Source organism: Balaenoptera borealis (assembly GCF_965194805.1).
Source record: "Balaenoptera borealis genome assembly, chromosome: 7".
In the NCBI taxonomy this organism is placed as follows: Eukaryota; Metazoa; Chordata; class Mammalia; order Artiodactyla; family Balaenopteridae; genus Balaenoptera; species Balaenoptera borealis.
Window position 1 is genome coordinate 115,441,979 of NC_138864.1, and position 11,951 is coordinate 115,453,929.

At 36.5% G+C, this 11,951-nt stretch overlaps 1 protein-coding gene across 5 annotated transcripts in view; it reads left to right on the forward strand.

Moving 5' to 3' along the window:
• The window catches only part of IFT56 (intraflagellar transport 56), a 51,781-nt gene that overhangs the window by 23,070 nt on the left and 16,760 nt on the right, over positions 1–11,951 (forward strand). For 4 of the 5 annotated variants that reach the window (XR_014246991.1, XM_082400337.1, XM_082400336.1 and 1 more), the window contains exons 10-17: positions 427–482; positions 1,611–1,664; positions 3,117–3,180; positions 5,182–5,270; positions 5,496–5,579; positions 6,855–6,924; positions 7,706–7,812; positions 10,983–11,116. Coding sequence is in view for 3 of the 5 variants with exons in the window: in XM_082400337.1 (XP_082256463.1) it covers positions 427–482; positions 1,611–1,664; positions 3,117–3,180; positions 5,182–5,270; positions 5,496–5,579; positions 6,855–6,924; positions 7,706–7,812; positions 10,983–11,116 (658 nt within the window). In the remaining 2 variants the exon portion in view is untranslated. Of the gene's footprint in view, positions 1–426; positions 483–1,610; positions 1,665–3,116; positions 3,181–5,181; positions 5,271–5,495; positions 5,580–6,854; positions 6,925–7,705; positions 7,813–10,054; positions 10,144–10,982; positions 11,117–11,951 lie in introns of those variants that run through there. The other variant, XR_014246990.1, reaches the window with a different exon arrangement.

Consider the following 11,951-nt stretch of genomic DNA (forward strand, 5'->3'; position numbering starts at 1 on the left):
AATATGCATCCCAGATTCAACAGTCTTCTAGATATTGCCAGTCTTTTTTCATTTATCCTCCCTCTCCCGTTTTTGTTGCTGAAATATTTTAAAGCGAATCCCAGACTTCATGTCATTTCACTCCTACATACTTTATATCTTTTTAAAAAATGGTTGTTTTTCTTATATAATTACAATGCCATTGGCATATACTTCCCCATTCCTTATTTTTAGCTTGAACTTTTAGGTGCTTCATAGCTTAATATGGGTTTCCTACAGATATTTGGTTATCTACTACTCAACATTGAACTTGATGGAGAGTTAAGAGACAAAAAAAACAAATCATACTTCCCATGAATGTTTGAAGGACCTTATCATTTGGGAGACTGTTTCAGAAGAGTTTGCTAGGATACAGATTAGTATAGCTACTTATTTCTTATATTTCAGATGATGTACAGGAAGCTTATAACTTAATTAAGGATCTGGAACCTACTACTCCTCAGGTAATTGCGAATGTGTTGCATTTTTACTAACCAAGTTCTGCTGGAAGCAGAATTTCAGAAGGCATCTTAGAGAAGATTCTTGCTTATAGAATCTCAGGAGAGATCGTATATATTGATCTAGGAATGTTATGTGAGACTTTTTTTTTTTATGTGAGACTTTTGATATGAGAATGAATATCCTGGACTTTTTGATATTTGTAAATTCCCGTATATGTGGTCCTCTCCTCAGAAGGGTTGATGTTTGAAAATACTGAGATCTAGAATTCTGATGAAACTAGATATAGAAACTTACATCAGCAGTATGGTTGTCTGTACTATGTCTGTGTCCCCTGCTAGGCTGTTAGCTCCTTGCGGTCAGGGATTGTGTCTGTATTGTATCTCCAACACTATGTACACTAAGCACGTAGTAGGCATTCCACTCATTGAATGAAAGACTGACTGAAAACTGTTTCTAGATCTAAACAGGTATATTTCTCCAGTGTATTAAAGGCTTCAGCATCTTTTGTTCTGTTCTTTTTATGAGCCCTCTTAAATAAAAATAGTACCCACATAAAAATTGATAAAGCTAAGGAGAGTATCTATTAAAGAACAGAACCAAGTCTGAAGGGGATACAGGTGAGGCCTCAGGACTCCAAAAGCAAGAATACCTTACAAAGGAGAATCAGAGGACACTTTTTTTTTTTTTTGAGGTAAGGGATCACTAGCAAAGGAAGGTTATTATATCATTGGAAAGGGAAAAATATTGATAATATATATATGATGTCATCACAGAGAATGGCAGTGACTGAAAAGGTGTAAAAATTATTACATAAACGTTTTATTGTTAATTTTTTCCACTGAATTGAAATAAAAACAAAATTTAACTCCTGTGAGTGTCCGCTGAGTTTTTCTGCTTAAGATTGAGAATTTGCAAATATGATGAATTCTGTTATATGAATACTTTCCTGGGAAACAAAGGAAAGTCTGCTGATTCTTTCTTTCAAACCAGGGATAGAACAGAGAAAAGTGACTTTGGGTAACTTTTGATAATATATATAAAGCATTAAGTTGATGCAAATGATCTATTTGAAAGATATCTTATAGTTCCACGTTCCTTTTAAATTAATTAGTGATATTCCATGTGTCCAGGAGTATATCCTCAAAGGAGTGGTCAATGCAGCCCTTGGCCAGGAAATGGGTTCGGTGAGTATAAAATCACTGGCAATCTGTAGCTTGCAAAGTTATGTGTGTGGAAAAGATCAAAATGAACATCAAATTTCAACCAGCAATAAACTTACAAATAGGCTCTTCTGTAGTTCCTTTTATTTCTCCATATCCCCCAGTCCAGATTCCATTGTGAAAAGAATCCTGTGTTATTTAAAGACAAAAAAGGGGAATTCCCTGGTGGTCCAGTGGTTAGGACTTGGCGCTCTCACTGCCAGGGACCCGGGTTCAAGCCCTGGTTGGGGAACTAAGGTCCTGCAAGCCGCACAGCATGGCCAAAAAAATAGAACAAAATAAAATGAAATAAAAAAATAAAGAAAAAAAAGAAAGCTACAACCCTAAGAATTGCTGCTTTGGTTTAAAAAAAAAAGCCCAATTGTTAAACAGTGTGTATATCTAATAACAACAGCAAATCATTGCAAAAATTCATTCTTATTTTCACTGACTTTTAAAAATTTTATTTGTTTGGCTGCATTGGGTCTTTGCTGCTGTGTGCGGGCTTTCTCTAGTTGCAGCGAGCGGGGGCTACTCTTTGTGGCATGTGCGGGCTTCTCATTGCGGTGCCTTCTCTTGTTGCAGAGCACAGGCTCTAGGGTGGGCTTCAGTAGTTGCGGTGCATGGGCTCAGTAGTTGCAGCTCGCCCGCTGAGTAGTTGCAGTGTGTGGGCTCTAGAGCACAGGCTCAGTAGTTGTGGCGCACGGGCTCAGCTGCTCTGCGGATCCCTTCCCAGACCAGGGATCGAACCCATGTCCCCTGCATTGGCAGACGGATTCTCAACCACTGCACCACCAGGGAAGTCCCTTCACTGACTTTTTTTTTAACCTTGCATACCTCTGAGCTATAATTTTGACATCTGTAAAATGGGAATAATTGTTTCTCTGGAAAAGCTTTTTATAAGTACCAAAATGCTGACTAAAATTAAGCTCTTATTCCTCTGAATATGGCATAGTAAGTTCTTTTTGGAAAAAAGTGGAATATAAATAAATCTTTTTATCTCCAGCTCACTCCAAAGTGCTTCATGTAGTAGATAGGCAATAAATAGCTATTGAATAAATTAATGATTTTATTTAATAAATAATCCTTGTTATAGCCATATAACATATATAGCTCCTACCACAAGGTCTGATATATGATAAAAGAGCAATAAATATTTGTTAAATGAATGAGTTCATTTAATGAAGATACTTTTAAGATAGAGTTTGGGGATTGAATTTTTTTCTTCTTTTCTATCTGACCCTAAATAGGTTTTAATTCAATTGCAGATTATCATTTTCTAGTTGCTTATGCTAATAAGAATTAGTACTATTGATTTGGGGAGGATTTAAAACAAGGGTATATGTTAACTCCTGACAAATATGTTAAAACCACAAAGTAATACAAATAATATATTTTCAGCTTATTCTTCTGTATCAGCTCTGCTTTGTTTTTTAGAAGGATCATATGAAAATTGCCCAGCAGTTCTTCCAGTTGGTGGGAGGATCAGCTAGTGAATGTGGTATGTCTGAATCTGTACTTGTGAGCATGATTTATAACTGGAGTTGGTCATATACTGACTGGTGAAGTTTGATTCTCTGTCCAGGGATATATCTGTTAGGCTTCCCATTATAAAGTAGGAACTCAGACACAGGAGAGAATATTGAATAGCCCTTCTTAACATCTCAGCTAAAATGGGATGGGAGTATATATAAATAGAGGAGAATAAGTATATTCTCTAGTTCATAAGAGTTTTAAAAATTTGATTCTGTTTTTTATTTGAAATGTTAACTTTTATTGATTTCTCAAGAGCTCTTTATGTATAAAACTTTTGTCACGCTGTAGATATTTTTCCAGTAGGTCATTTGCTTTTAACTTTGCCTATAGTATTTTTTTCCCATATAAAAACATTTACATCTTATTTATCTTTTCTATAATGATCTCTTACCATGGGTATCAAGCTTAGAAAATGCTTTTTTATCCCTGAAGTTATATAATATTCATCTATATTTCCCAGCAGTAGTTTTGTGGCTTCATTTTTATTATTAAACTATCAATCTCATCACTGAAGATTCAGTGTAAGATTTGAGAAAGGGATCTAAAAAGGGCTGATAGTTAGCCAGTGTGAACCAAGATGGCTGTCTGTACCAGTTGTCCGTGGCCGGCATCTCTTCTGATGAGCAGTGTTCATGCTGAACTGATTGTTAAATATTCTAATCACCCCTGGATATTCATTTTCTTTCAAATGTTTCACCAAAGCTATTTGTTGGATAATATTTTCTTTCCCCATTTCAATTCATTTGTACAACAAAAATGTATTGTGGTGTTGGGGATACAGCAGTAAACAAAACAAACCAATCCCCCTACGCTTGTGCAGTGTACAGTCTAGAGAGAACAGACTAGAAACATAATAAGTAGATTATAGGGGACTTCCCTGGTGGTCCAGTGGTTAAGACTCCACGATCCCAATGCAGGGGGCCCGGGTTCGATCCCTGGTCAGGGAACTAGATCCCGCATGCCGCAACTAAAAGAGCCTGCATGCTGCAACTAAGACCCCGCGCAGCCAAATAAATAAATATTTTTTTAAAAATAGATTTTATAGTATATCTGACTGTGCTAAGTGTTTTTGGGGAAAAAAATTGAACAGAGGAAGGAGGATTGGGAGTGACAGTGGTGAGGGTCAGGTATTCTTCTAATCCTCTGCCACTTCAAATACGAATCTGTTATCAGACAAAAAGTTGGTCAGGATCAGGATCAGATGGTTCCATGGCAAAGTATTTCTCCATTTGAGATCAGACGTGTTAGGTTGTCTTAGATGAGTAATGGTGGATACTAAGTCACTTAGGTTGTCTTAGATGAGTGATGATGGATACTAAGTCATGATAGTTGAGTGTGCAGGTGTTGGAGTTGGGTGAGAGAATCAAAGCCCTGGAAAAGATCTGGGGAAAACTGTAGCCTGTAGGACATGTGCTCATGTGGGACTCTGAGAGTTAACCGCAAGAGAGATTATCGGTCGTTCTTGAGTACTGTGACCTCCATCATGCTGAGGTTTTGTCCACTGAACAGAATCTGTAATTTCAGAATCTAGAAAGATGTCTTGGAATACATTCCTGTCTCTAAATTATAAAATAACTCAAAGGTCAGCTAAAGAGAACTTTTTTTTTTAATATTATTAAACTATTATTTTTAATTTATTAATTTATTTATTTTTGGCTGCGTTGGGTCTCTGTTGCTGCACACGGGCTTTCTAGTTGCAGCGAGCGGGGGCTGCTCTTTGTTGCGGTGCGCGGGCTTCTCATTGCAGTGGCTTCTCTCGTTGTGGAGCATGAGCTCTAGAGCACGGGCTCAGTAGTTGTGGTGCATGGGTTGCTCCGCGGCATGTGGGATCTTCCCGGACCAGGGCTCGAACCCGTGTCCCCTGCATTGGCACACGGATTCTTAACCACTGCGCCACCAGGGAAGCCCCTAAAGAGAACTTTTAGTTTCATGGATACACCTGGTTTCTTTTCCCGTTCCATTTCAGATACAATACCAGGCAGGCAGTGCATGGCTTCCTGTTTCTTCCTGCTTAAGCAATTTGATGATGTCTTGATTTACCTCAACTCATTTAAGGTCAGTGTAGAATTTTCTAGATGACTTTGTATACAAAATACTGTATATAGTATGTCACAGATAAGGTACTTTTAGAGTATCTTTTACTACCACCCTTTTACTGTGGTGGTAGTAGTGGCATCAGCTAACTCCTTAAGATTATTTCTGTGTTTACCTGGTATGACTGATGTTTTTATATTTTATATGTTAATGCTCAGTGTGACCTGCTCTTGGGATGTTTTTCAGAGTTACTTCTATAATGATGACATCTTTAACTTTAATTATGCCCAAGCCAAAGCTGCAACTGGCAATACCAGTGAGGGTGAAGAGGTGGGTACCTGCTTTTGAAGGCGTTTGAATAATTCTATCTAAAAACATTGTTATCTTTTTCTCACTCAAATAAAAAGTTTAAGGGTAAAGGATTATTAAAAGTTCTACTGTTCTTAGGTTACATTAAAAAGTACAATATAAGTAGATATATAGATTTTATAACCACATTCGTGTTTTCCTTTTTTGGATAAATTTTATAAAAACATAACATACATGGAGAAAAGTATACAAATCAAAGTACACAGCTTGATGAATTTTTAAAGTGAACATACCCAAATAGTCAGTACCCAGATCATGAAATAGAATATTATCATAACCCTGGGAACGCACCCAGCTCCTTTTTGAGTCAATCTCTCCCCCACAAGGCTAACCACTATCTTGACTTCTAACTCCATAGGTTATCTGAATGATTCAAAATAATTCAATTGAATTATTTAATTCAATTTTGTTATTATTCAACAAATTACTCAACTCATTATTATTCAAATTCTAAGTATTTTCTAATTTCCATTACGTTTAGAAATGATCTTTTTATTGTCTTTGATGGTGAGTTATTCTAAAACATGTTTCATGATTTTCAAGTGTGTATGTTATCCTTTCCGGGTTATTTTATTTTGATTTCTAACTTAATTGTATTGTGGTCATAGAGTGTGGTCTGTATAACACCAGTCCTTTTTTTTTTTTTTTTTTTTTTTTTAAATAAGGTTTAATTTATTTATTTATGGCTGTGTTGGGTCTTCGTTTCTGTGCGAGGGCTTTCTCTAGTTGTGGCAAGTGGGGGCCACTCTTCATCACGGTGCGCGGGCCTCTCACTATCGCAGCCTCTCTTGTTGCGAAGCACAGGCTCCAGACGCGCAGGCTCAGTAATTGTGGCTCACGAGCCCAGCTGCTCCGCGGCATGTGGGATCTTCCCAGACCAGGGCTCGAACCCGTGTCCCCTGCATTGGCAGGCAGACTCTCAACCACTGCGCCACCAGGGAAGCCCAACACCAGTCCTTTAAAATCTGTTGAGACTTGCTTTATTGCCCAGTAGCGTGTGCAGTTGTTAATTATTCTGTTCAAATCTTCTGTATCCTCACCAACCTCATGTTACCTTGTGATATCAATAACTGAGAGAAGTGTTTTAAAATCAGCACAAAAATTGTCCTTTACTTTTCTCAGTGGCCTGTATAGAATTTGGCCATTTATAATGCTCATTAATCTAAGGCAAGCTGCTATGGATATTTTTATTGTAAAAGCATCTTCATGTTTATTCCCTTTTTCCTCCTCTTACAGATTTTCCTTTTAATCCAAAGTGAGAAGATGAAAAACGACTACATTTACCTCAGTTGGTTAGCTCGGTGCTGTGAGTCTTCTTTTAAATGTTATAGAGGAATCCTTTTATTGAGTGTTTTCTAATTTTGTTTTGTAGAATGAGTAAACTCTGAGATTAAGTGTTGTTAATGCTACTCAGTAAGGATGGCCACGTACATGTGTTAGATAAGTTTACTCTGTGATTAGTTCTACCATATGACATTGACCTAGCATAAACAGTCCTAAAAGATGCCAAGTTCTTCCTTTAGCCTATTAAAGCTTCCAGAGTCTGAGTTTACATTGTTTTTTGTTAAATGATATTGTTATGCTAATTTTACCTTTTCACTTTGGTGCCGGCCTGAAAAGTGATAAAATGTCAAAAACATAATTTGTGTGTACTATATAGCCTATCGTCTCTGTCTGTCTGTGTCTCTCTTGCTTCTTTTTTTTTCACTTGGTTTTAAAATGTTCACTGTGTTTTTGAAGTCATGGGAAAATTTTAGCAATTAGATTTCTAAGTGAGGCTGGAACTGTATGAGTGGGATTGAATGAATGATAGATGACTTTTCAGCAGATGTGCAAAGTAGGAACTACTGGAAGTCAACCCAATCTAAAAAGATATAACTATGTAAAGCCTAACTTAAGTATTTTAAGTATGGTAGAGTTCTGAGGGTGAAACCAGCTTAATGCCAACACTGTAAGCTTTCCCATGTAAGAGCTGCTTACCATTACTTTGTATATTTGTAACATAGAACCAAATCCATAGACTAGCAAGATGCAGAAGTGTATTTCTTGTACATTTTAAAAGCATAAATCTTTGTTTCTCTTTGTAGACATTATGAATAAGAAACCAAGACTAGCCTGGGAACTTTATCTCAAGATGGAAACCTCTGGCGAGTCCTTTAGCCTCTTACAGCTCATTGCTAATGACTGCTACAAGGTGCGTCTGAGTGAGACCTAAGGGGAAAGTGAAGATCAGTATCACATTGCTGCATTGACTGAATGTTAGGGGAAAGTGTCCTAGAGATTAAACGGCTATAGGTGAGAGGATTCGCATAGTGATATCAGAAATGTCATCCCTTTTATGAATGAACTGAACTCAGAGATAGCATTTCAGGGTTTTATATGTACATAAAACATGTATACATATAAATGAAATATGAAATAATGTGTATGAAATAGTGGTTTAGAGAGGAGGTTTTAGACTTCCGAAGGCTGTGAATCTTTAGGTACCGTGCAGATAGAGGTATTCCTCTGGTAATTGGAAGTTTGGTTCTGAAGCTCAAGAATGATGTCCTCTGACATCGAGAGACAGATCTGGAGAAATCGTCACCACTTCAATAGTAATTGAAGCCCTGAAAAAAGTGAGATTACCGATAAGGGAGTAAAGTAAGAAGAGTAAGAGAGTTGCAAACCAAACCTTTGGGAAAACCATGGTGCAAATAGTAGACAGGAAAGACAAAGGAACCAGAAAAAAAAAGAGAGTAAAAAAGCAGTCAGATTTAGTAAAGGACGAACTGTGTGTGTGTGTGTGTGTGTGTGTGTGTGTGTGTAGGGAGTTGGAAAGGCAGGGAGGAGGGAAGAGTTTGGGGCCCTATCCTATAGATTAAAAGCTTTTTAAAAAATTAGCCTCAAATTCTGGAAACTCCTATTTTGGGAATATTTCTTCCTGTCCAAAAGACAGGAAAACGTCAGGTAAAGAGAGTCTAGTATCAAATTAATCAATAATAGCTCATTTCAAAGTGAATCATTACGTAATAAAGTGAATCACCATCAGTGGAAAAGGATTTAAAACATAGGAAACTTGAAAATGTTTAATAGAACTTGGTGGATGGCAGTGATATTGAGTTAGGGAAGGCAGAGGGAAATAAACCACTAAAAGACAGGAATTTAGTTCAATTTTAGATGTATTAAATCTGAAGTGTGTTTGGGGCTCCCAGGTAGAGATATTACATGTGTGAAATTATCAGGGTGAGCCTGGAGCTCAGGTATTCATGTGAGAGGCTTGGACTAGAGATGTAGCTTTAGAAGTTAACAGTAGTTAATGGTGGTGGTGGTAGTAGCAGTAGCAGTAGCAGTAGTAGTGGAGTATGGAAGAGAATGAGATTAACCAGTGAACGGGGTGAGGAACCACATGGAACACCAGTATTTAAGGGATAGAAATAGAAAGAAGAGTCAGTGAAAGAGACAGAGGATGAAGATGAACAGAAGGAAAAGAAAAGAACCAGGAGAGAGGAAAAAAAAAGTGTTTTTCATTACTCTTTTTCTTGTTCCTATTTTATCAAATGCCAAGGAAGGAAAATGTCAAATCTGCAGCTAGATGGAATTGCAAGAGGCCTGAGAAAACACTGCTAGGTACAGAAGAGAATTAAATTAGGAAGCAGATTCAATGAGAATAATGTAGACCACAATCTTAAAAAAACTGATGTATGATTTCATATATATATAACATTATTGAAATGACAAAATTATAGAGATGTAGAAAAAATTGGTGATTGCCAGCGGTTAGGGATGGTCAGCTGGGAGGAGAGTACAGCTTTGTGGTGATGGAATAGATCTGTATCTTGATAGGGGTGGTGGTTACATGAACCTACACATTTGATTAAATGACAGAACTGTATATACACATTGTAGTGATGTCAGTTTCCTGGGTTTGATATTTGTGATATTGTACTATAGTTGTATAAGCTATAATGGGGGAAATTGGTTGAAAGGACATGGGACCACTCTGTACTATCTTTGTGACTTCCTGTAAATTTATAATTATTTTAAAATAAAAAGGCTTTAAAAAATGAACCAACTAGAGCTCTATCCAGCAATATAAATGAATTGTAAAAACATATACAAGACACAAAAGAATATTTACAGCTTTATTTCATATAGCTAACGTACTAAGAGGCAACACTCAATTATATTGTCTAAAGATGTTTACATAGCTGATAAAACTATAAAGAACGTCAAAGAACTGATGACCATAAAAGTCAGACTACTAGTTACTGAAAATAGGGAAAAAGAGGGTTGTGCTGTGGAAGTGACACACAGAGCTTCTGTTTTGCTGTCAATGTTTCATTTCTTGACCTGGGTGGTAGTTACACTTATATTGACATTATAGTCATTAAACTGTATATGTATGTTTCCCACACCATTTGGTGTGTTTCTTTACCAAAAAAAAATTTTTTTAGGAGAACATAGGAAGAAGGATTAACCTTGAAAAGGAATAAGAACACTTCTTTCTGTGAGATATGCAGAAAAGAGGGAAGGAGTAATGAAGGTACAAGTATAATTTGAACTGAAGGAAGGAGAGTTGTGTCTTCCCTATGAAGTATAGAAAAAAGCTAAGCTAAGATGCAGTAGAGATCTTAAGGAAAATGGCAAAGGTGTAAAACAGCAGTTCACAGGAAAGGAAAGGTAACGAAACCACACTGAGTAAGGAGGATTGCCAAGCAATTTGAAGACTTCAGCGAACACTATACATTTATGATTGCCAATCAGGAAACCTCATGTAAGCAAAATTTAATGATAGTCAGCATACTCTACAAGGCCAAGGAAATGTGTAGTACATTTGGGAAAGAAGTTTGTCAAAATGAATTAAATGTTTAAAAGACTTGCTGTTAGGGTAGAAGTCAGTATACATCTGGGCATTCTGAGACTTTAGGGACAAGGTCAGGGAAAGACCATCCTCTTGGGTTGAATAGGATCAAATTAGCATAAAATGAATGATAGTAGTCATCTACAGAATGTATTGAGGAAACTTGAAAAATAACCAGTTCAAATCACAGTCATCAGAGTTTATCCTCAAGATTAGAATATAATTAGAAGAAACAACAAATATGTTGATTACAGTGTAACTTGACTATATGTAGAAGAAATGTTATATTGTTGAAAACTTAATGAAGGGAAGGGGGTTTAAATTGAACCCATGTACACAAACTGTGATTTTCCTTCTTGTTTTAATAAGGGATTGAAATTTATCTAATTTGCTAATTGCAAATGTTGTCATTACCCATGCACTTGTTTTATGAAATTATGTTTCATGGTATCTTTACATTTAGTTTCATTCTGTGTGATCTTTTGATTACAAGTATTACCACAGTACTTTCTTTTATTCAGATGGGCCAGTTTTACTATTCAGCCAAAGCATTTGATGTCTTAGAGAGGCTGGATCCCAACCCTGAATATTGGGAAGGCAAGAGGGGTGCCTGTGTAGGCGTATTCCAGATGATCTTAGCTGGGAGAGAACCCAAGTAAGTAGACAGACAATAGATACTACCTCTATGCATTTGCTGGTTCCTGGGGGATGAGAATTGCTTTCTTGGATCATGTCTTCTGAAAACTAAAAATTATTTTGATGAATAAAAGGTTAAGTTTTATATTTCTATCTGACCTTTTTCCTCCAGAATTTTTATTTTATAGAATCAGATCATTCTAAACTATGTATATTGGGGACATTGAGTATGCTACAGCTCTCAAGTATAAGAGCAAGATATATATTTGGCTCCAAATGAATTGTCATTTTCATACAATGTCTTTTTCAATCTCTTCTTCTCTTTTCTTTGCCTTTTGGCTTTTTTCTTGTGTCTCTTAGTTTAGTCCTCAAAGAATTAGAAATGGAGTGAGTGTGGTTAATAATTCCTTTTTTCTTTTGCCTTCTCATATTCCAGGAAATACTGAGACATTAAGACTACATAAAATTAAGTGGCATATAGCTCCATTTGTAATAAAAGTTAAACTGCTTAAAACTAAATTCAGTTTTCTGAAAATAATTTTGTGGAATGTATTTGTTACTGATGTATAAATAGAAGATATGACTTTTTTTTTTTTTGGCCACTCCACGCAACTTGTGGCATCTTAGTTCCCCCAACCAGGGATTGAACCTGGGCCCCAGCAGTGAAAGTGCTAAGTCCCAACCACTGGACCATCAGGGAATTCCCATGACTATTTTATAAGTAAATAATCAAAAATTACTTCCTGCCTTGTATCTACTTCCATTCCTAAATAAAAGTTGAAAAGAATTTAGGTAGTTGAAAGAAGATACTTGAGGGAAAACGTAGAAAATATGAGAGAACTCTTAGGGAAGAG